The sequence below is a fragment of the Manis pentadactyla genome, chromosome 8, assembly GCF_030020395.1.
Source record: "Manis pentadactyla isolate mManPen7 chromosome 8, mManPen7.hap1, whole genome shotgun sequence".
Classification (NCBI taxonomy): domain Eukaryota; kingdom Metazoa; phylum Chordata; class Mammalia; order Pholidota; family Manidae; genus Manis; species Manis pentadactyla.
Genome location: NC_080026.1, coordinates 112,764,490 through 112,789,601, shown reverse-complemented (window position 1 = coordinate 112,789,601; position 25,112 = coordinate 112,764,490). Strand labels below are relative to the sequence as shown.

The 25,112-nt window shown below is 41.0% G+C and overlaps 1 protein-coding gene across 4 annotated transcripts; it reads right to left on the bottom strand.

Annotated features, from left to right (window-relative positions):
- Nucleotides 1–17,624: 17,624 nt before the first annotated feature.
- NOLC1 (nucleolar and coiled-body phosphoprotein 1) lies at nt 17,625–24,655 on the bottom strand. Of its 4 annotated transcripts, none has more exons than XM_036898793.2 (13): nt 24,452–24,655; nt 22,529–22,584; nt 22,278–22,420; nt 22,047–22,174; nt 21,337–21,514; nt 20,554–20,654; nt 20,319–20,454; nt 19,864–19,992; nt 19,562–19,672; nt 18,830–19,474; nt 18,542–18,648; nt 18,273–18,365; nt 17,625–18,110 (listed from the first exon to the last, which is right to left on the bottom strand). In XM_036898793.2, exons 1-13 carry the CDS (start codon nt 24,569–24,571, stop codon nt 17,952–17,954), a joined length of 2,106 nt encoding a protein of 701 aa, XP_036754688.2. In that variant the 5' UTR covers nt 24,572–24,655; the 3' UTR covers nt 17,625–17,951. The 4 variants fall into 4 exon arrangements, with proteins under 4 accessions (XP_036754688.2, XP_036754690.2, XP_036754689.2 ...); XM_036898795.2 differs by having other exon boundaries at nt 20,554–20,645; XM_036898794.2 differs by having other exon boundaries at nt 22,278–22,417.
- Between the last annotated feature and the right edge of the window lie 457 nt (nt 24,656–25,112).

Sequence of the window (25,112 nt, the reverse complement as noted above, 5' to 3'; positions counted from 1 at the left end):
CCTGTCTCTTTAATGCTGTTCTTTCTTAAACTCCTGTCCCTGTCCCTTACTCTTTCTCACTGTACTCTTTTTCCTATTTTTCTTTCCTGGCTATGCCTGTTACTTCTATTTGGCTGACTCCAAATTACTCATCTATCTTGACGTCTCTTCTCTATTCTTGCTCACATTTCCAACTCCCCATTGGGCTTCTCCACCTGGTTGATTTGAGTTACAGCTCACACTCAGGTATTCAAACCAGGTCATGTTCTTCCCAGACCTGTTCTTTTTTTTTTTTCTTCTTTTAATTAAGGTATCATTGATGTACAATCTCATGAAGGTTTCACATGAGCAACATTGTGGTTTCAACATTCACCTGTATTATCAAGTCCCCCTGCCACCCCATTGCAATCACTGTCCATTAGCGTAGTAAGATGCTACAGAGTCATTACTTCTCTGTGCTGTACTGCCTTCCCTATGACCTACCTATATTGTGACTGTTGATAATAATGCCCCTTAATACCCTTCTCCCTCCCTCCCCACCTGCCCACCCCCAGCCCTTCCCTTTGGTAACCACTAGTCCCATCTTGGAGTTTGCTGCTATTTTGTTCCTTCAGTTTTGCTTTGTTGTTATACCCTACAAATGAGTGAAATCATTTGGTACTTGTCATTCTCCACCTGGCTTATTCACTGAGCATAATACCCTCTAGCTCCATCTATGTTGTTGCAAATGGTAGGATTTGTTTTCTTTTTATGGCTGAATAATATTCCATTGTGTATATGTACCACCTCTCCTTTATCTACTACTGATGGATGCTTAGGTTGCTTTCATATCTTGGCTATTGTAAATAGTGCTATGATAAACGGAGGGGTGTATATGTCTTTTTGAATCAGGAATCTTGTTTTCTTCGGGTAAATTCCTAAGAGTGGAATTCCTGGGTCAAATGGTATTTCTATTTTTAGTTTTTTGAGGAGCCTCCACATTGCTTTCCACAACAGTTGCACCAATTTACATTCCCATCAAGTGTAGGAGGGTTCCCCTGTCTCCACATCCTCCCCAGCATTTGTTATTTCTTGTCTTTTGGATATTGGTCATCCTAAATGGTGTGAGGTGATCTCTCATGGTAGTTTTAATTTGCATTTCCCTGATGATTAGCAATGTGGAGCATCTTTTCGTGTGCCTGTTGGCCATCTGAATTCCCAGGGCTGTTCTCCTTTACTGACTTCCCTATTTCTATTAAAATCACCACGAGGCTCTTAGGCTCCTAGGCAGGACTGTCTACATAATTTGTGGGGCACAGTGAAAAATAAAAATGTAAGTTCCCTTGTTTAAAAAAATTAATAATTTCAAGATGGCAGTGATTGCAGAACATCAAACCAAGTGCAGGATGCTCTCAGTGTGGGGCCCTGTATGGCTGCACAAATTGCACAGCCAAGTTGGCCCTGCTCCTAGGCTTAAACCTGGGGGTCATCCTTTGCTCCTTTCTTTTAATCTGGTTTGGTTGATGAGGTAAACAGTGCAACCACTCAAAAAGATGGGAAATAATGGAAGAATACATTTGAATAGTGGAGTGAGAAGGGAGGTGAGTTCGGTTTGGCCTCTATGAATGCAAGGTTCCAGTGGAACATCCAGGTCAGAGGATCCAATAACCAGCTGTCTAGAACTCAGGGTGTCAGATATGCTTCAACCCACAGGGTAGAGGTTATCACTGAGCTCCTAACTGTGGATGAAATTAGCCAGGGAGAGAGAGTAAAGTAGGGCTTTTCAAAGTGGGGTCCTTGGGCCATTTATACTGTAATCTTCAAGTTGAAAACATGAAGTCTCCTGGGCCCGCCCATACCCTCTGAATCTGGATATATCTGGAGGTAGGTAGGGCTTGAGAATTATGACTTTAACAAGCTTTCCAGGTGATTCTTGTGCTCATTAGAGTTTGAGAACTATTGACATGAGGAGACTGAAGAGAATATTCCAGGGGAAATATCAATATACAAAGTAGTGTTAGGTCCAGTTTATTCTTCAAGTCTTCCTTTTTCTTATCAATCTTCTGTCTAGTTGCTTTATCCATTTCTGAAAGTGAGACATTTAAGTCTCCAACTATTACTGTAGAATTCTCTATTTCTCTTTTCAATTCTGTCCATTTTTGCTTCATATATTTTGGGGCTGTGTTGTTAAATGAGTGTATGTTTATAATTGTAATACCTTTTTGATGCATCGGTCCTTCTCTATATACTATAATAATAATGAGAAAGTTTGAAATATTATGAGAATTACCAAAATATGACACAAAGATATGAAGAGAGTATATGTTATTAGAAAAATGGCACTGAAAGACTTGCCCAACATAGGGTTGCTACAAATCTTCAATTTATAAAAAATGCAGTATCTGCAAAGTACAATAAAACAAAAAGCGACAAAATGAGGTATGCCTGTGTAATGTCCTTCTTTGTCTCTAATAACACTTTTGGACTTAAAGTCTATTTTGTCTGATATTAGTATAGTCACCCCTGATCTTTTTGGTTACTATTTGTATGGATTATCTTTTTCCATCCTTTAATTTTCAACTTATTTGTGTTTGGGGATCTAAAGTGAGTCTCTTGTAAATAGTATATCATTGGATCATTTTTAAAAATCAATTCTGCCAATATCTGCCTTTTAATTGAAGAGTTTAATCCATTTATATTTAATTACTGAAAAGGAAGAATTTATTTCTGCCATGTTGCTATTTGTTTTTTGTATTTATTTTTTATTCCTCAATTCCTAATTACTGCCTTCTTTGTGCTTAATTTTTTCTAGTGTACTGTTTTGATTCTCATTTCTTTTTGTGTGTGTGTCTTTTGTTTTTTTTTTTTGTTTTTGAGAGGGCATCTCTCATATTTATTGATCATATGGTTGTTAACAACAATAATATTCCGAATAGGGGACTCAATGCACAATCATTAATCAACCCCATGCCTAATTCTCAACAGTCTCCAATCTTCTGAAGCATAATGAACAAGCTTTCACATGGTGAACAAGTTCTTACACAGTGAATAAGTTCTTACATGGTGAACAGTGCAAGGGCAGTCATTACAGAAACTTTCAGTTCTGATCATGCATCATGAACTATAAACAATCAGGTCAATTATGATTATTCATTTGATTTTTATACTTGATTTATATGTGAATCCCACATTTCTCCCTTATTATTATTATTATTATTTTTAATAAAATGCTGAAGTGGTAGGTAGATGAAAGATAAAGGTAGAAAACATAGTTTAGTGCTGTAAGAGGGCAAATGTAGATGATCAGGTGTTTTTGTTTTTTTATTATTTGATTTTCTTAGTGGTTACCTTGGGTGTTACAAATAACACCTTAGGTCAATAATAATCTAATTTGAATAGGCCCAACTTAGCCTTAATAGTACACAAAACTCCACTCAATGTAGCTCTTATCCTCCCCCCTTTTGTTGGTATTGTCACAAATTACATCTGTATGTACTGTGTGCCCATTAACATACATTTATAACTGTGGTCTTATAAGTTTGTCCTTTAAATCATATAGGAAAAAAGTAGAATTACGTGCCAAAAATACAATAATACTGGATTTCATACTTACCCTATGTAGGTATACTTTTTGCTATTCTTTTTTTTTTTTTTTGCATGGCTTCTAGTTACTATCTAGGTCTTTTCATTTCAGACTGAAGGACTAACTTCAGCATATCTTGTAGGGCAGGTCTACTAGCAATGCTTTTGTTTCTGGGAATGACTTAATTTTTCCTTCATTTTTTTTCACTGATAATTTTCATTTTTGTTACTATAAAAGTTTATGTATTTGTGCTTTAAAAATATTAATAACTGTTCTGTGTATTACTCTATATTTTTTATTGTGGTAAAATATTCATAACATAAAATTTACCACCACCATCCATCTCTAGAACTCTTCATCTTGCAAAACTGAAACTCCATACCCATTAAAACAATACTCCTCATTCCCTCCCCTATCTCCATCCCATGGCAACCACCTGTGGATAAAATGAGAGTTCCTGTGGCCGGGATTCTCACCTGGCCCTGGCTGACTAGCTCACTGCACACCTGTGGGCAATACATGGCTATTGACTCTATAAAAAGAGCTCTGCCCAGTGCTTTGGGTGTGACATGGTGGTAGGGCTGCAAGGCTGCAGGAGAGCAGAGCAGAGGCTCAGAGGACGGCTGTGCAGGACAACTGTGCAGAGAGGCCCAGAGGACGGCTGTGTGGAACAGCTGTGCAGAGAAGCCCAGAGGACAGCTGTGCAGCCAGAGGGGCCCAGAAGCAGAGACTGGCTTGCTGCATACAGACTTGCTCTGAGTGAATGGGATTCTAGTGACTGACCTGCCACCTGGAAATAAACTTGGGTATAACCCTTTCACCCCAAAGAATGTTTTGCTGTCAATTTCTTTGGTCACACTGAATCCATAGGGAACTTGCCCAGGGCTGAAACCCATTGGCAAGACACCACCATTCCACTTTCTGCCTCTGTGATTTTGACTGCTCTAGGTAGTTCATATAAGTAGAAGCATATAGTATTTGTCTTCTTGTGACTGGACTATTTCACGTAGCATAGTGTCTTCAAGGTTCATTAATGTTGTAGCATATGTCAGAGTGTCCTTTCTTTAAGACTGAGTAATATTCTATTGTATGTATATGCCATATTTTGCTTATCCAATCATCTAATGATGGACACTGGTTACTTCCATGTTTTAGTTATACTGAATAATACTACTAAGAACATAGGAGTGCAAATATCTCTTTGAGACCTTGCCTTAAATTTGTGTGGAATTCACCTTCAGTATTGAAGGACAGTCTTACCAGATATTAAATTTTTAGTTGACAAGTTTTTTCTTTCAGCATTTTCAGTATGTCATCCCACTGACTTCTGGTCCTGTGGTTTCTTATGAGAAATTGGCTATTAATCTTACATGTGGAGGAAGCATGGGGAAAAGAAAGAAAATAAAAAGAAAAATACTCTCCCAATCTTTTCAGACTGGCTACGTGTTAGAACCAACACTTAGCCAAGCAATTTAAAATTATTCTACCTTAGACTTCACTTGCACCTTGTGCAAAGCCTGAAGGTCAGCCAGAGGTGAAAACCTAGGATATTCTTTTATATTTTTTAGCATGTGTCCAGCCCTGTGCATGTGCAGGGCCTCCTACATTCCCTGATACACACGGAAGCTTTTGAAAGCCCTCATTCCCCCATACAGCTCCTTCCCTAGCCTCTTCCTTCCCAGCCCTTACTGTCTATCTGCTGCTTGCCACATCTGTTATCCATTCCCCAGGCAATCAGGCAATTGTGTCCAGTATATCTCCCTTTAAGTGATTTAAACAAACCACCAGTGAGGTCACTTCAGCCTTAAGAAAGTTCTGAAACAAAGGCAAGCCTGTGAGCCAGTTCCACAGGGAACCAACAGACAGGTCAAAACACCTGATTATTCTCTAATAATAAGGTCCATACTGTCCACTGTCACCAGCAAGTCATACCAGGAATGTGGGCCACTACTCCCACAGCTGAAACCAAGCTTTAAATTTTCCTCTACAGGCCCAGAAAGTCTTATGAAATTAATCAGAACTAATGACACAATGGTATCTTTTTCCATTGCAAATACACACACACATACACACACACACACACACACACACACACACACACACACACACACACACACACACACACACACACACACACACACACACACACACACACACACACACACCTGAAGTGAGTGTAAAAAAGAAAAAAGATAAACTGAGAAAAATAACTCTGCTACTCCTTTCCTCAGCTCTACTTTCCAGAGACAAACACAATTATTAGCTTCTTGTTTATCCTTTCAAATATCTGTGCATAATATTTGCATATATCTTCTTAAAGGGCAGCACATTTTCATATTATTTTATATGTTGCTTTTCAAATGTCTTGGGGAGTGTACCATATTAATACATTTAGAGCTTCCTCATCTTTTTGGATAGCTGTGTACTCTTATTATATGAATATACCAGGACCTACCTAAGTGTAAAGGTAGAAATTTTTGAAATTACAAAAAAAAAAAAACACAAAAAATCTTATAATATAGATAGCATTATATTTTCACATATTTATTTCCATATTTTTATGCATTTATTTTAAAATAAAGGATTCTTTTTTCAGGGCAAATCACTGCCCCCAAAACTGGAAAGACAGGTAAATACAGAAGATCATAACTTGTAGGGAACAGAAGCCATTAGAGCCAAAACTGGTAGTAGGAACACATAAACAGTAATTAACAAATTCCTAGAGGCTCAGTGTGGACGAGCTTGAGAGTTAAAAACAACTGAGGGTGCAGTCTTAATGGCGCCACACACTTTCACAAGTTTTACTTCTGGCATCCCTAGCAGGTTTTCATGGTGAGGTTCAGAGAAAGATATCCGGTGCTTCAGGCAAGGGAAAGAATAATAAGATTTTGGAACACTTCCTTTCCCTCAATACATTACCACCACATTAACATGGCTCCAGCCTAATAACAGTGGACTAAAGCAGAGAGCTGCAAGATACACATTCTCTTTTTAGGGAATTTCAAGGGAAACCCAAAAATAATAGGGAAGACAAAAACAAAGAATAAGAAACTGAAGATTGTGAGACGTATAGTCTACAGCAAGCATTAAAAACAGGCTAATTACTAGCTAGAGGGGGTGAAAAACCCTTATAATAAAGGCCTACTTATCTCAGTTCCTATTACCTCACATATCATATATATCTTTCAACAAAAAATGACAAGGCATACTTAAACACAAGAAAAAACACCATCTAGAGACAAAGTAAGCTTCAGAAACAGATATGGCAGGTTTGGGGGATATCAGGCGAGAAATTTAAAAAAACTAATTAATATGCAAAGGGTGGTAATGGAAAAAGTGAACAACATGCAGAAAAAGATAGGCAGTGTAAGGGAGAGATGGAAATATTAAGAAATGATCAGAAAGAAATGCAGAAATTCAAAAATATGTAAAAGAAATGAAAAATGCCTTTGATGGGCTGATCAGTTGACTGGACATGACCAAGGAAAGTATCAGTGTACCTAAGATATGCCAACAGAAATTCCAAAATGAAATTCAAACAGGAGAAAAAAGAATGCAAAACAAGAAACAAAAAAATAGAATGTCCACAACATAGTACTGGAGGTCCTAGCCATGGAATCAGATAACACAAAGAAATAAAAGGCATCCAGATTGGCAAGGAAGAAGTTAAACTGTCACTGTCTGCAGATGACATGATACTATACATCAAAAACCCTAAAGAATCCACTCCAAAACTACTAGATCTAATATCTGAAATCAGCAAAGTTATGGGATACAAAATTAATACACAGAAATCTGTTGCATTCCTATACACTAACAATGGATTAGCAGAAAGAGAAATAAGGAAAGCAATTCTATTCACAACTGCATCAAAAATAATAAAATACCTAGGAATAAACCTAACCAAGGAAGTGAAAACTTATACTCTGAAAACTACAAGACACTCATGAGAGAAATTAAAGAAGAACCCCATAAATGGAAACACATCCTGTGCTCATGGATAGGAAGAATTAATATTGTCAAAATGGCCACCCTGCCTAAAGTAATCCACAGATTCAATGCAATCCCTATCAAAATACCTACAGCATTCTTCAATGAACTAGAGCAAATTGTTCTAAAATTCATATGGAACCACAAAAGACCCCAAATAGCCAAAGCAATCCTGAGAAGGAAGAATAAAGCAGGGGGAATTATGCTCCCTGAATTCAAGCTCTTACAAATTCACAGTAATCAAGACAATTTGGTACTGGCACAAGAATAGACCTATACACCAATGGAACAGACTAGAGAGCCCAGATATAAATCCAAGCATGTATAGTCAATTAATATATGATAAAGGAGCCATGAACATAAAATGGGGAAATGAGAGCCTCTTCAACAGCTGGTGTTCGCAACACTGGACAGCTACATGTAACAGAATAAAACAGGATTATTGTCTAAGCCAATACACAAAAGTAAACTCGAAATGGATCAAAGACCTGAATGTAAGTCATGAAACCATAAAACTTTTAGAAAGAAACATAGGCAAAAATCTCTTACACATAAACATGAGCAACTTCTTCATGAACATATCTCCCCAGGCAAGGGAAACAAAAGCAAAAGTGAACAAGTGGGACTATATCAAACTAAAAAGCTTCTGTACAGCAAAGGACACCATCAGTAGAACAAAAGGACATCCTACAGTATGGGAGAATATATTCATAAATGACATATCTGATAAGGAGTTGACATCCAATTATATAAAGAGCTCACACACCTCAACAAACAAACAAACAAAAAGCAAATAAGCAAATTAAAACATAGGCAGAGGAGCTGAATGGACACTTCTCCAAAGAAGAAATTCAGGTGGCCAACAGGCACATGAAAAGATGCTCAACATCCCTAATCATCAGAGAAATGCAAATTAAAACCACAATGAGATATCACCTCACACCAGTTAGGATAGCCAACAGCCAAAAGACAAACAACAACAAATGTTGGCGAGGATGTGGAGAACGGGGAACCCTCCTACACTGCTGGTGGGAATGTAAATTAGTTCAGCCATTGTGGAAAGCAGTATGGAGGTTCCTCAAAAAGCTCAAAATAGAAATACCATTTGACCCAGGAATTCCACTCCTAGGAATTTACTCTAAGAATGCAGTACCCAGTTTGAAAAAGACATATGCACCACTATGTTTATCACAGCACTATTTACAATAGCCAAGAAATGGAAGCAACCTAAGTGTCCATCAGTAGATGAATGGATAAAGAAGATGTGGTACATATATACAATAGAATTATTATTCAGCCATAAGAAGAACACAAATCCTACCATTTGCACCAGCACAGACAGAGCTGGAGGGTATTATGGTCAGTGAAATAAGCCAGGTGGAGAAAGACAAGTATCAAATGATTTCACTCATTTGTGCAGTATAAGAACAAAGAAAAAACTGAAGGAACAAAATAGCAGCAGACTCACAGAACCCAAGAACAGACTAACAGTTACCAAAGGGAAAGGGACTGGGAAGGATGGGTGGGAAGGGATGGATAAGGAGGAAAAAGGGGCATTACGATTAGCACATATAATGTGGGGAGGGGGGACACAGGGAAGGCAGTATAACACAGAGAAGACAGGTAGTGATTCTGTAGCATCTTACTATGCTGATGGACAGTGACTCTAATGGGGTATGGGGTGGGGACTTGATAATAGGGGGAGTCTAGTAACCATAATGTTGTTCATGTAATTGTACATTAATGATAGCAAAATAAAAATTTAAAAAGAAAAGAATGTCCAAAAATTGTTGGGAAATAACAAAATACTAATATTCACACGACAGGACACCTGAGAAAAAAAGAGAGAAAAGAAAAGAGATATTTGAGGTAATAATGGCTGATAATTTTTAAAAATTAACAACAGGAAAAAACATATCCCAGAAATTGATCTAATTTCAGAGAAGGTTAAGAATTACATTGCACTTCTCTTCAGCAAAAAATGCAAGCAGGAAGAATCGAGTGAGATAATTAGGTGTTGGGAAAAAAAAACATCAACCTAGATTTTGGTTTTCAGCAAAATTACCCTTTAAAATGGAAGCAGGAGCCCAAGAGGATTAAAGATGGCAGCATGAGAGGTGAGACAGAGACCTCCTCCTAAAATCTCATGTAATACAAAAATATAATACAACTAATCCTGAAAGAGCAACAGGAAAGAAGGCTGCACCAGACTGCATACACCTGGAGAAAAGAACAGACCTCACGGAACAGGGTAACATACCAAAGCCATGACCTGGTGGGACCAAAGTCCTTCCCCCACTCCAGCTCACTGGCAGGAGGAAGAGAAACAGAGCAGGGAGGGAGTGGAGGCCTGGGACTGCGGAACACCTAGCCCTGGAGATCTGCTGTGGGAGCACGAACCTACATTGCATGGTGCTCTGGTGAATAGTGGGGTTGGAAAGCTAAGACAGGTGGAATACCTGGAGAGACTGAGATTCCAGCTGCTTGGGGAAAACAGGGATCGATATCTAGCTGATCTGGGTGGGAAGTCTGAGAGACTTCCTAACAGCGAGAGGGCTGCTAAAGAGGAAAGGACTGCACAGACCTTACTGCTCAGCAGAAAGGATAGGTAAACAGAATTGTCTGGGTGTACTCTGCCCAGCAGATAAGGAACTTTCATGATCCTCAGGTGCTCCAGCCGACTGGCTGGCTACGCAGCTCCAAGGCCCCCCACCATGATGTGAAGACTGTTGCACCTTCCTCCTGGCTAGCCCACACCTGGCTCGCAAACTGGCAAACCCTGCCTGGTGTCAGGACAACCAGAAGAAAGCCCAATCTACAGCAGCTACAGATGAAAAGCATAGAGGCTTACACCTGTGTGTTCAGCCCACTGGTTCTGGCAGTGGAGACAGCATAATAGCCAGGAAGCAGGAAACAGCTCTTTCCTCACCCCAGCCAGCAGTACCGCTTCCCTGCAACCGCCAACATAGCTCCAGGGGCTGAGCAACTCCAGAGAGGAGTTTCTGGGCACTAGAGGGCGCCTCATACAAATATGAAACATCAAAGAAACCTGGTTCAAAGCAAAATCTCAACAACCCCAGAAAAAGTGTTGAGTGAGACTGAATTAATCAACCTTCCTGAAAGAGACTTCAAAACAAAAATCATAAACATGCTCCTGGAGGTACAGAAAAATATTCAAGAACTCAGGAACGAATTTAGGACAGAGATGCAATCATTGAGGAACACAATGGAGGGTATTAAAAGCAGATTAGATACAGTGGAGGAGACAATAAATGAAACAGAAATTAGAAAAGAGGAATACAAAGAAACTGAGGCACAGAGTGAAAAAAAGACCTCTAGGAATGAAAGAATACTGAGAGAACTGTGTGACCAATCCAAACAGAACAATATTCGTATTATAGAGGTCCCAGAAGAAGAGAGAGAAAAAGGGTTACAAAGTGTCTTTGAGGAAGTAATTGCTGAAAACTTCCCCAATCTGGGGAAGGAGAGAGCCTCTCAGGCCATGGAGGTGCACAGATCTCCCAACATAAGGGACTCAAGGAAGACAACACCAAGACATATAATATTTAAAATGGCAAAGCTCAAGGATAAGGACAGTTTATTAAAAGCAGCCATAGAGAGAAAAAAGATCACATACAAAGGAAAAGCCATCAGGCTATCATCAGACTTCTCAGCAGAAACCTTAGAGGCCAGAAGGGAGTGGCATGATATATTTAATGCAATGAAGCAGAAGGTCCTTGAACCAAGAATACTGTATCTGGCAAGATTATCATTTAAATTTGAAGGAGGGATTAAACAATTTCCAGATAAGCAAAAGCTGAGAGAATTTACCTCCCACAAACCATCTCCACAGTACATTTTGGAGGGACTGCTATAGATGGAAGTGTTCCTAAGGTTAAATAGCTGTCACCAGAGGTAATAAAACCACAGTAAAGAATGTAAAATAGTTAATTACTAAGAAAATGCAGTTAAATCAACTACCCCCAAAGTCAATCAAGGGATAGACAAAGAGTACAGAATATGATACCTAATATATAAAGAATGGTGGAAGAAGAAAAAGGAGGAGAAAAAAAAGAACCTTTAGATTGTGTTTGTAATAGCATACCAAGTGAGTTAAGTTAGACTCTTAGATTGTAAGGAAGTTAACCTTGAACCTTCGGTAACCATGAATCTAAAGCCTGCAATGGCAATAAGTACATACCTATCGATAAGCACCCTAAATGTACATGGTCTAAATGCACCAACCAAAAGACATAGAGTCACTGAATGGATAAAAAAACAAGACCCAACTAGATGCTGTCTACGAGAGACTCAATTCAAACCCAAAGACATACACAGACTAAAAGTAAAGAGATTGAAAAAGATGTTTCTAATATCTGCAACTAATAGGGAGAAAAAAACAGGAATAGCAGTACTAGTATCAGACAAAATAGAATTTAAAAGAAAGCAAGTCACAAGAGACAAAGATGGGCATTACATAATGATAAAGGGGTCAGTCCAACAAGAGGATATAATCATTATAAATATCTATGCACCCAACACATGTGAAACACATACTGACAGAATTAAAAGGGGAAATAGACTGCAAGGTATTTATTCTAGAAGACTTCAATACTCTACTCACTCCAAGGGAAAGATCAAGCAGAGAGAAGATAAGTAAGGAGACAGAGGCATTGAACAACACATTAGAATAGATGGACCCAACATATATTTACAGAACTCTCCACCCAAAAGCAGCAGGATACATATTTCTTCTCAAGGGCACATGGAACATTTTCAAGAAAAGATCATATATTTGGCCACAAAAAGAGCCTGGGTAAATTCAAAAAGACTGAAATTGTACCAACCAGTTTCTCAGACCACAGAGGTATGAAACTAGAAATAAATTACGCAAAGAAAATGAAAAAGCCCACGAACACATGGAGGTTTCACAACATGCTCCTAAATAACCAATGAATCGATGACCAAATAAAAACAGAGAACAAGCAATATATGGAGACAAATTATGACAATAATTCAACACCACAAAATCTGTGGGATGCAGCAAAGGTGGTGCTACAAGGGAAGTATATTAATATACAGGCCTACCTCAGGAAAGGACAATCCCATATGAACAGTCTAAACTCACAATTAACGAAACTAGAAAAAGAAGAACAAATGAGGCCAAAAGTCAGTAGAAGGAGGGACATAATAAAGATTAGAGCATAAATAAATAAAATTGAGAAGAATAAAACAATAGAAGGAATCAATGAAAGCAGGAGCTGGTTTGTTGGGAAAATTAACAAAATAGATAAACAAGTATCCAGACTTATCAAGAAAAAGAGTCTACACATAAACAGAATCAAAAATGAGAAAGGAAAAGTCACTATAGACACCACAGAAATGCAAAGAATTATGAGAGAATACTATGAAAACTTATAGGCTAATAAACTGGATAACCTAGAAGAAATAGACAACTTTCTAGAAAAATACAACCTTCCAAGGCTGAACAAGAAAGAAACAGAAAATCTGAAAAGACCAATTACCAGCAACAAAATTGAATTGCTAATTAAAAAACTACCTAAGAACAAACTCCCTGGATCTCATGGCTTCACTGCAGAACTTTATCAAACATTTAGTGAAGAACTAATACCCATTCTCCTTAAAGTTTTCCAAAAAGTAGAAGAGGAGGGAATACTTCCAAACTCATTCTATGAAGCCAACATCACCCTAATACCAAAACCAGGCAAAAACCTCACCAAAAAAGAAAACTACAGACCAATATCCCTGATGAACATAAATGCAAAAATACTCAACAAAATATTAGCAAACCAAATTCAAAAATACATCCAAAGGACCATACACCATGACCAACTGGGATTTATCCCAGGGATGCAAGGATGGTACAACATTCGAAAATCCATCAACATCATCCACCACATAAATAAAAAGGACAAAAACCACATTATCATCTCAATAGATGCTGAAAAAGCATTCGACAAAATTCAACTTCCATTCATGATAAAAACTCCAACAAAATGGGCATAGGCGGCAAGTACCTCAACATAATAAAGGGCATATATGATAAACCCACAGCCAACATCATACTGAACAGAGAGAAGCTGAAAGCTTTTCCTCTGAGATCGGGAACAAGACAGAGATGCCCACTCTCCCCACTGTTATTCAACATAGTACTGGAGGTCCTAGCCACAGCAATTAGACAAAACAAAGAAATACAAGGAATCCAGATTGGTAAAGAAGAAGTTAAACTGTCACTATTTGCAGATGACATGATATTGTACATAAAAAACCCTAAAGACTCCACTCCCAAACTACTAGAACTGATATCAGAATTCAGCAAAGTTGCAGAATACAAAATTAACGCACAGAAATCTGTGGCTTTCCTATGCACTAACAATGAACTAATAGAAAGAGAAATCAGGAAAACAATTCCATTCACAATTGCATCAAAAAGAATAAAATACCTAGGAATAAACCTAACCAAGGAAGTGAAAGACCTATACCCGGAAAACTATAAGACACCCTTAAGAGAAATTAAAGAGGACACTAACAAATGGAAACTCATCCCATGTTCCTGGCTAGGAAGAATCAATATCGTCAAAATGGCCATCCTGCCCAAAGCAATATACAGGTTTGACGCAATATCTATCAAATTACCAACAGCATTCTTCAATGAACTGGAACAAATAGTACAAAAATTCATATGGAACCACCAAAGACCCCGAATAGCCAAAGCAATCCTGAGAAGAATAAAGTGGGGGGATCTTGCTCCCCAACTTCAAGCTCTACTACAAAGCCATAGTAATCAAGACAATTTGATACTGGCACAAGAACAGAGCCACAGACCAGTGGAACAGAATAGAGACTCCAGACATTAATCAAAACATACATGGTCAATTAATATATGACAAAGGAGCCATGGACATACAATGGGGAAATGACAATCTCTTCAACAGATGGTGCTGGAAAAACTGGACAGCTACATGTAAGTGAATGAAACTGAATCACTGTCTAAACCAATACACAAAAGTAAATTCGAAATAGATCACAGACCTGAATGTAAGTCATGAAACCATAAAACTCTTAGAAAAAAACAAAGGCAAAAATCTCTTAGATATAAACATGACCGACTTCTTCATGAACATATCTCCCTGGGCGAGGGAAACAAAAGCAAAAATGAACAAATGGGACTATATCAAGCTGAAAAGCTTCTCACAGCAAAGCACACCATCAATAGAACAAAAAGGTATCCTACAGTATGGGAGAATATATTCATAATTGACAGATCCGATAAAGGGCTGACATCCAAAATATATAAAGAGCTCACACACCTCAACAAACAAAAAGCAAACAATCCAATTAAAAAATGGGCAGAGGAGCTGAATAGACAGTTCTCTAAAGAAGAAATTCAGATGGCCAACAGACACATGAAAAGATGCTTCACATCGCTAATCATCAGAGAAATGCAAATTAAAACCATAATGAGGTATCACCTCACACCAGTTAGGATGGCCAACATCCAAAAGAAACAACAACAAATGTTGGTGAGGTTGAGGAGAAAGGGGAACCCTCTACACTGCTGGTGGGAATGTAAATTAGTTCAACCATTGTGGAAAGCAGTATGGAGGTTCCTCAAAATGTTCAAAATAGAAATACCATTTGACCCAGGAATTCCACTTCTAGGAATTTACTCTAAGAATGCAGCAGCCCAGTTTGAAAAAGACAGATGCAGCCCTATGTTTATCACTGCACTATTTACAGTAGCCAAGAAATGGAAGCAACCTAAGTGTCCATCAGTAGATGAATGGATAAAGAAGATGTGGTACATATACACAATGGAACGTTATTCAGCCATATGAAAACAAATCCTACCATTTGCAACAACATGGATAGAGCTAGAGAGTATTATGCTCTGAAATAAGTCAGGCGGAGAGAGACAAGTACCAAATGATTTCACTCATGTGGAGTATAAGAACAAAGAAAAAGTGAAGGAACAAAACAGCAGCAGAATCACAGAACCCAAGAATGGACTAACAGTTACCAAACAGAAAGGGACCGAGGATGGGTGGGAAGGGATGGATATGGGTGGGGAAAAAGAAAGGGGGCATTACAATTAGCATGTGTAATGTGGGTGGGGGCACGGGGAGGGCTGTGCAACACAGAGAAGTAGTGATTCTACAGCATCTTACTATGCTGATGGGCAGTGACTGTAATGGGGTTTGTAGGGGGGACTTGGTGGAGGGGGGAGCCTAGTAAACATATGTTCATGTAATTGTAGATTAATGATACCAAAACAAAAAAATTAAAAATTAAATATAAAAATAAATTTTAAAAATCCTAACACCCATGCCCCACCAGAGCACGAGGGTCTGACTCAACTGGTCTGAGGATGGAGCTGCCTAGGTATCAGTTTTTAAAAGTTCCCCAGGTGACACTAATTTCCGGCCAGTGTTATGGAATCACTGATTTAGACCAGGGTCAGCAAACTTTTTGTAAAGGGCCAGACAGTAAATATTGTAGGCTTTATGGGCCACATAAAGTTGTCACACTTTATATATATATATTTAAGCCCCGTAAAAATATAAAAATTCTTAACTCCTAATACAAAGCAAGCCACGGGCTGGATCTGACCCATAGGCCATTTTGCCAACCTTCAATTTAGACTATGTAGACTGGACTATGGCTTGGAAAAGGCACCATGAGACAAGGTATGGCCAAGAAGAACCAGCAAGCTGCTGTCAAAAAGTCTCCACAGTGACTCACAGGTCTGCACCCCAGCCCTCTTAACTGCCACCCAAGTTGTTCTGGTTTGAGTAGGAGGTGGGAAGGGTTTGGACTGACAGTAATGAAACTCCCCAAGACACATTATAAACCAGCCAGTTTATTATTTTGTAGTAAGACTTAACCACTTTTTTACCATGCAGACTGAAAGACCTATGTCAGCATGAACAGTGCATTTTCTTCCTAGAGGCCGTTACATGGAAAACCTGATTATCATCATGTTACTTGGTAAGTACGGAATCCAAACACAGGGAGGTTAATCTCAAAACCTACATCTCCATCCATGAAGCTGGGCACTTTCCCACCATGGGGACAGTCCAGCCCTGAGTGTTTGTTTACTCTTCTCTCCCCTTCCTGCTCTGGCTGAGCAGTGCTAACAGTCACCTCCCTACAGCTTCACGATCAGTCAGTGGCCTAAGGAGTCTTATGTCTTCTCACTGGTTTTTATCCTTATCTCCACTGTTTGATAGTAAAGGTTCTGCAGGGGCAACATCAGTTGTTTCCATGTACCAACTACAAGACATAAATGCTCTCCCAACCTCACTCTACTCAAGCTTTACCAGGATATACACTTTGTAAAGGTGTTACCTATAAATTCACCTGACTAATATAATCTAATTCTCACTGAGGATTCAGATTTTTTCACTGTATCTTTTCTTTCACTTTCTTGATCAGTGGTTCCCCACCATGTTAAGAGTTAATGAAATCAACTTTGTGTCACCACTGCTACTAAGACAGAAATACCAAGTGATATAGACTTTTTAGATTAAATCAACATGATTTTGTTCTCTGAAATGTAAAAAATGAGAAGATGCAGGCCTCAATTTAGTACCTCAATTTAGGCCTCAATTATTAAGGGTCAAATAATAAGAAAAAATTCTTTGAACAATATAAAAGCTTATGCATTCAAATTAAAAAACATGTTTTGCAAATATTATATAATGATAAAATTACAGAAAACAAAATATTCAGACTGACCCCACAGCATTCACACCACACCAGAATTTTGCCTGTAAAATGGTAAATTGTATCTCAAAAAGTAGTTAAAAGTCCATGCCAGCTGAAAACTTCAGTTCTAGACCCCATGAATGAGGATGAAGTACTTAGTACATGCTTAATAGAAATATAATATTAACCATTCTTAACTGCCCCTCACCATCGCTCTGAGGGTTAGGAGGGAAGAAATGTGGTCACATGTACTCACTTAGGCAGAATCTCCAATTAAGAAATTCGTATGTGTGACCTTTGCTATGTCTTGAGCAACAGCTAAGACTTTATCTGTGGGAACCCACCCCTGAAAATCACAACAAAAACCAATAGGAAATGATTTAATATAAAATATACAAATTTCTCAGTATGAGGACCTCCACAAAACAGGGAAAAGGGAATGACAACTAAAATGAACTTATCTTAAAAAAGCCCACTCCTGTTACCTTGTCCTTGCTACTCAACTCAAAAACAAAACTGTACAAAACTACGAATGCAGAAAAGGACCACAGAGGATGTTACGATCCAGTGTCTTCAGACCTATTCTAAACTGCTGTCCTCACAAAAACCCCCCACTAACAGAGCTGAGAGTCCACTGGGGAAAGTAAGTGGTCTCAGGTCATCACCCCTGTTTCATGACAGATGGCCCAGGTCACTCGCTGTCAAACTTAATGGAATTGACCTGGACTGAGATGGAGCCTCCTCGATAGCTGCCCCGCTTCTTCTTGGTTTTCTCGTGTCGGAAGGATTTGCCTTTGGTGAACTTCAGAACCTGATTGGCTCGCTCCCCCCAGTCTCCGGCTGCACCTTGCTGGCAAGTAGAGAGAGGTGGTTAACACAAAGATGGATACCAAGGCCCTGTCACCTTCTCCTTCCTGCTTAAGGCAATAGGAACCCAGAGAGCTTCCCACCAGCCAAAACCAAGAGTTGTCCTCCCTTCCCCTCAAGAATGGTGAACACGCCCTCTCCTCACCTTGGCATCAAAGGAGTTGTCTGCCACTCGAGCATCCACCTCAATTTCCTCCTCCCTGATCCTTCGGAATGGGGATGATGCCCTCTTTTCTCCCTGGACAAGAATGAAGTAGGAAATTAAAGATGTTGTGGTCATGTAACCAAAACGCCCTCCTGAGCTACACACATGTATGTGTGTGCCAGGCTAGGCAGAAGACTGTCAAGATGATCCCAAACTGTTCTTTCTACTCTTTAAAGGCTGGCTCCTGACAGGAAAATAAGACAACTTACTTTCTTCCTTTTTGGAAATGTGTTGGGTGTCTGGGGCTTCATCTTCTTGGCTTGAGGAGTCTCTGCTTCCTTAGCAGCCTCATTCTGCTTCCGCTTCTTTGCTGAACCTACAGAACAACAAGCCAGCCTTTGGGGACCAGTTTCCTTTTCCTCCTCCCATGTTCCCACACTGAAGGCCTTACCTGGAAGTTTAATCACGGCCTCCTCTCTCTAACCCATCCCTCAAGAGTATATCCCACCCTAACATGCAGGAACAAACCCAGGGGGACAGGTTCTCTGGATACAGACCTGGCTTAGAAATTGCACCTGCTGCATTCTTTTCTTCCTCCTCCTCGATGCTGTCCCGGTCTGCTTTTCCATTCTGGGCAGTCAGTGCAGAGGTGCCATTGGTCTTGGGGACTTGTGGTCTTGCAGTGCCCTTGCTCTTGGGCTTCTCCTTCACCTCCTCCTCACTGGAGTCATCAGAGGAAGAACTGCTGCTGCTCTCAGCTGCTGCTTTTTTTGTGGGAGCTGGCTTAGAAAGGGCTACAGCTCCCACTATTTTCTGTGGCTTCTTTTTAACTGGGGACTTAGTCTTCTCTTCCTCCTCTTCCTCACTGCTGGAACTGTCTGAATCAGAGCTGCTGTCTCCACCACCCTGACAGGCCTGTTTGGCAGGCAAAGATGGAGTTCCTTTGGCTGTCACCTTGGACTTGGGGACGGCCACAGCCTTCTTCACCTTCTCCTCCTCCTCCTCACTAGAACTGCTCTCCTCCTCGCTGGAACTGCTATCAGCCTTTCTGGCCAGAGGCTTCTGGCCACTGCCCGCAGGCTGCTTGAGAGTTGTAGCTGGTTTAGCTGCAGCCTGCTTGAGAGTGGCAGCTGGCTTACTTGAGGCATTTTTGGTGGTACTGGCTGGCCTGGCAGGAGCTTCATCCTCAGAACTGTCAGAGTCTAAACACAGGACAAAACAGCTCCCCAAATCAGACTGAGTGAGGCCCCTGGACCTCCCACTACTCTGAGGGCCTCCATATGCCTTACCTGAGCTGTCTGAAGAGCTCTCTGCTGCCTTCTTTGCTGGAGCTGGTTTAGTGGTTGCTTTAGAGACAACTGGCTTAGCTGGGGGTTTCTTTTCTTCCTCAGAACTTGAATCTGAAGAAAACTTATGGCATTAGGCTGGGGCCAGTGTTCAAACCCAACCAGTAACAATAAAAAGGATGCAACTTGCCACACAGAGCCTTAGCCCTGTCTTGCCTCAGTGAAAAGCAAAGGAGACAGAAGCATTTTCATCTTCCTTATTCCTCATACACCCCTAGGCCCACTCACCACTGGTGATGACTTACCAGACTCATCGCTGCTGTCCCCAGTGCCCTCCACAGCCTGTTTCTTCTCTGCAGCTTTCTTGGGAATCTGGGTTCCCAGGGACTTCTTGGGTGGGGAAGCAGAAGGAGGGGGAACTGAACTATAGGGACCTGTTTAAAAGGGACAGTGTGGCGGTTTTAAAATATGCAAATTCTTTGATAGTACTCCTTTCTAGAAATGGGAGTTCAGATCTCCTTCAAGAGTGAGCTAGAATTAGTGACTCACTTCACTTCTAACCAACAGAATGTGGCCATGGTGGTGGCACATCATTTTCTGGTCTAGATTACAAGAGGCTCAATGGCTTTTTCTTTTCTCTAGAAGCAGCTAGCTGTCGTGTCAATAGCTCTGTGGAGAGGTCCACAGAGTGACTGCAGAGGTCCTCCTGCAACTAGACCCTGGTCACAGTTGTGCAGCTTGATGTCCCATGTCCAGTCACCTGGTTTTTTCTTCATGGGTTTTTTCTGTTTCTCCTCATCCTCACTGGAGGAGTCCTCACTGCTAGAACTCTTCTGGGTAGATGCAGCAGCCGCTTTCACTGGAGCCTTAGCCACAACTTGCTTTTTAGGTACAGTCTGCAAGACACAGAGAAAACCAAGTTACCACAGGGAGATGCTGACCCAAGTCATCCCCTGCCATGGTCCCGTCTTCTCAGGGGAAGGTATGGCCCAGACCTTCTTGGAGATGGCTACCGCCTTCTCCTCTTCCGAGTCATCACTGCTGCTGCTAGCTGCTTTGCCATTGGCTGCTTTAGGGGCTGCCCGAGCTGGTGTACCTCAGGGAAAAAAACAGTGTAAAGGGGTACCAAGGCATCAAAGGACCATAAAATACCTCCTTTCTATCAGCTCAGAATTTAGGAATCTATCAACTCTCTTGCCTTTAGAACAGGCATGAGGAGAGACTGCATGATTTACTGCATCAAAGGACAACTGTCCTGCCCAATTAAAAAAACACAACTATCTTTTTAAAAAATGGTATAATGCAAATAATTTAAATATGCCCTCTAAAGTTCTGTACTCCAACTTCCATTTCAACTCCTATAAATCATAACTAGCCTTTATCACAGAAAAATTACAGAAGAAAATTCAAACTCTCACTTGTCCCAAAGAATGCAGTTACAGGGAGAAATGGTAGGGAAAAGCACAAAGAATACAAATCTAAGGTCACAGTAGAATTAAGATTTGTGGGAATATAAAATGTCCATAAGATGCCAACTAAAGATTGCCAAACCAATACCATTTTTTAAAGCAAGTTTTCCCTTGCTGCAGACTATTTTTCTAGTTCCTAGCCCCTAATGGTGAAATTTTTTGCTTAATAAAAAACTTTAAAAAATGGCACTAATCAGTAACTCTACCTCAACAATGAATGCCATTTCACTCTGTGCTGAATGAGCAACTTTAACATCAGTCCCAGAGAAACCTGGCAACCAGTGTGGCCTCTTGCAAACAGAATGGTACCTGGTTTGCCTAGGGCTTTAGCCTGAACTTTAGCTGCCACAGGTGTTGTCTTTGGCTTCTGGTTCTTCGGTGCCTCATCCTCTGAGCTTGAATCAGAATCAGAATCAGAATCAGAATCAGAGCTCTTGGCCTTCTTAGGAGGAACTTTGGCTGCCTTGGCCTGGGGTTTAACTCCCTTCTGTGAGAAAACATGATGAGAATCAACAGCTTCTAGAGATACCCAGAAGGCATCCTAAAGTAGACAGTTTCCTAGTTCCTTTTACTTTTTTAGGGACTAATGGAACAGCAAGAGCGAGGGAAAACCAAGCAGGACAGCATACAAAAATAGTAACAAATTATTTTTAAGAAAAAGTTCAGCCACTTGGTCTATCAGCCTTGTCCCTATCATTCCCTACCTAGAGCTTCCACCACCTGTCTACAAAACATACTCTCTTACTTTCAGAATCCTTAATAGTGTTCCAGAGAAACCAAAGCCACCAGCTAAGCACAATGGGTTGTATTTCCTCTAGATTCAGAGTCCAACTTCAGCCTAACATATCCTTTCCAGACCTCATACTTTTATCACCTCTCTGAAAGTCCCCAGATTTTCTTCCCTATAATCACGTGTTATATACCCACAGGCATCCCTTGGTCACAAGACAGAAGCCAATATTTTAGGTTTCTTCTTTCCAATCCCTTAAACAACTCCTTTCCTTCCCAAAGTTGCAAACCTGTACAGGCTTTTTCTTTTTGTCCTCCTCCTCCTCATCACTGGATTCTTCACTGCTGCTGCTTTCTGATGCTTTGGCTGTAGTCTTGCCAGGAAGCTGAGACAGACTGGTCCGCTTGGCAGGTATTGCTGAACCAAAGTATAGATCCCGGTAAGAATCAGCCATGTGGTATAAGTAGGTTACAGACCCTTTCACTGGAACCACTAACCCCAACTTCCTGCCCAGCCTTACCAGCTTTCTTAGGTGGAGGCCCTTGGGCTTTTTCTTCCTCACTGCTATCCTCACTGCTGTCACTAGACGAAGTCTTCTTCTTAGTCTTCTTAGTTACTGGTCCGTTTGCCTGTAACTTCTGCTTTGGGGCCTTGGTGGACCTGCTGAGGTACATTAGGCCAGCTTCAGGGGACTCAGGACCCTCCCAAACCGAAGAGCACAACCCAGCTCCTTGGAGGTTGAAAAGAGACAGTGGTAGAGGGGAGACTTACTTGAGCCAGAAGCTATAGATGTCCAAGAGGGAAGAGGCATTGGCATCCTGCTGGGTCTGTAGGAGAAAAGAAAAAGTACTAGATAAGAAAACTATCCTGGTTAATCTAGAGGAGATTTGATTCTGTGTTATTTTCTCATTAAAACTGATCTGTTTTATACCTGTTGTATTTGTATATCTTCACAAGACTTCTCTTACTCGCATAAATTAGGAGAAAAATATCCTACTTATGTATTTCCAAATGTTTGATAACAAAACCTTGGGCTATTCCTGTAGTTTCTGGCAACACCTATCCCCCGTCTGTCAATCCTACTCATCAAAGCCTTTAAAAATGTGCAACCCTTTACTCTAGCAATGTATCACCTAGCAGTATATTCTTATCCATGAAACATGGGCACAAACACTTATAAGGTATTTGCTGCAATGTGCTTTATAACCAAATCACTGGAAACCAGCTTCCAAGAGAAGACTGGTAAAAAGCTATGTTACGTATTCAGTACAGAACTGCATTCAACTATTAATTATACTGATACAAATCGAAGCAAAAAAAAAAAAGGCAAGGCATTACTGTACACACAATACAGGCTCAGAGTTAGATGAGCAAAGATGTGAAACTTAGCTCTGCCAGTTATTACTGTGTGACTCTGAGTACATTACTTAGTCTTTCTGAAGGTATTTCTTCCCTATAAAATGAAGATAAACCTACATATCTTATTAAGTCGTTGAGAGGATCAAAGGGTTTAGCATTTGGCCCTTTGTAAGCCCTCCACAAAGATTCGTTTTGTCACATAAAAAAGAACTGATTCTAAAAGGCCCAACTGCACTCAGCCCATTGTGGAAACACTCTTTGCAGCCTTCCTAATAGTTAATTCAAAACAGTTCCAATACAAAACAGTTATATCAGATCACATGGCAGGCTGTTGCAGCTTAAGCAAGTCCTTTTCTGAGGCTGATCTGATTCTCAACTTGTGCAGCCTGATTCTGCCATAAAGAACAAGACTATTTTGGAGAATGGCTAAGACTACTAAAGACCACCACTCTACCCTCTCTCAAAGTTACTTCCACACAGTCACGTCTGCTTTTCTTGAGATACATATTCCAAACCTTCTATGCTCCTCGTCATCTACCTTGTACATTTGTTTGGAACACTCTAAATTACCAAAACTATGACAACAGCATTCACTCATTGGTCTTTCCTCAGCACCAGGCACTGGGATTGCCATTTTGGATATCATGCTACTTAAACTTAACAAAAACCCTATATATAAAGTGAATGATGACATCCCCATAAGCTGCCCAGATCATACATCTTAAAAGTGGCAGAACCTGGTCCCAAACCTAGATTTATTTCATTTGAGAAGTAACAGATTCAAGCCCACTGCCATGGCTGCTTGACAGGGCCACGATGCTCAATACTGCTTCAGTGTCACTAAAAACAAAAACCTGCCTCTACCCCTGCTCATTTTCTTTACTAAGGAAAATCCCAGCCATCATTTCTAAAGCAACTGTATTTATTTTTGAGTCCCGGGTTAATTCGATTGAGAGTTAAGGTCAAGCCACTAATTGCATCAGCCACATGAAGCCCAAAGAAACCAGGAGCCTCCAATGCCTCTGGTGGGACACGGCACTCTCCTCTCGGCACTCCGCCAGCCACGTGACCTGGGCCACGAGGGTCCCACGCTGCCGCCGCTACATAACTCGTCAAAAGAAAGCAGCAAGACCCAGCGCTATCTGGTCAGACCTAGTGCAAGCGGAGGTTCCCAGACTCCAGGATTTCTCCGGTCACCTTCGAGTTCCGCACAAAGGCCCCGCAGACACTGAACTGGCGGACCACACAGACCTTCCTATCTCGGACCTACGCCTGTCAGGGCCCGGAGCCCTGTGGTCATCCCAACGCAGCGCGTGCCCCAAGCCCGAGACTCACAGCGCCTGTTGCCTTGGAGAATTTATTGGCCACCTCAGAGAGCTGGTTATCGCGCAGGAAGCCGAGCACGAGGGGATACAGGTCGCTGGGAACCACGCGGCGCAAGCCGGCGTCCGCCATCCTCCGGGCAATAAGCGTCACTACGGTCGCCGACGCACACCACTCAGAAACTCGGGAACCCAGAAGTGATGTCGCACAAGCGTGACGCAAACGCGCCGTGCGGGGGCACACAGGAAGGGGCGGGCACTCTCCACGGCAGTCCTCGGAGGCAGGGCCAAGGCGAAATCTATCAGCTCTTTCCGGTTCCATAAGCGCCGCCATTTTGGTAAGGGCGGAGCCCTCCGCCCGCCACTTTGTAGGCAGGGTCCTGACATCAGAGGCCACACCCTCAGCCGTAGCGGGAAAACTCCTTCTTGGGCCGGTTTACTGCTGAACATACCTTTTTTCAAGAGCAGCGGTTTCCCGCGCTTGAGCTGGGATTGGGATTCCAGAGTAATGTGGGGACCGGCAAACTCCAGCTGTCCTTACACTCTCTAGATTTAGTCACAAGATCTCCCAACCGCCCCCATTCGCGCTGCCAGCGGATTCCCACCTTCCATCTTCACTTCCAACACCCAGGGAACCTCTTTCTCAAATACCACTCCATACTCCCACCTCCACT

Bases quoted from the DNA above. Each gene is read 5' to 3' on its own strand.
- NOLC1 (XM_036898793.2), bottom strand. From the start codon at position 24,571: ATGGCGGACGCCGGCTTGCGCCGCGTGGTTCCCAGCGACCTGTATCCC. The intron at 21,515-22,046 runs GTTTGCAACTTT...GTTTTCTCACAG, and splicing joins AAAAGAAAAAGCCTGTACAG to AAGGGAGTTAAACCCCAGGC. The intron at 19,993-20,318 runs GTGACTGGACAT...CCTTTTAAACAG, and splicing joins ACCCATGAAGAAAAAACCAG to GTCCCTATAGTTCAGTTCCC.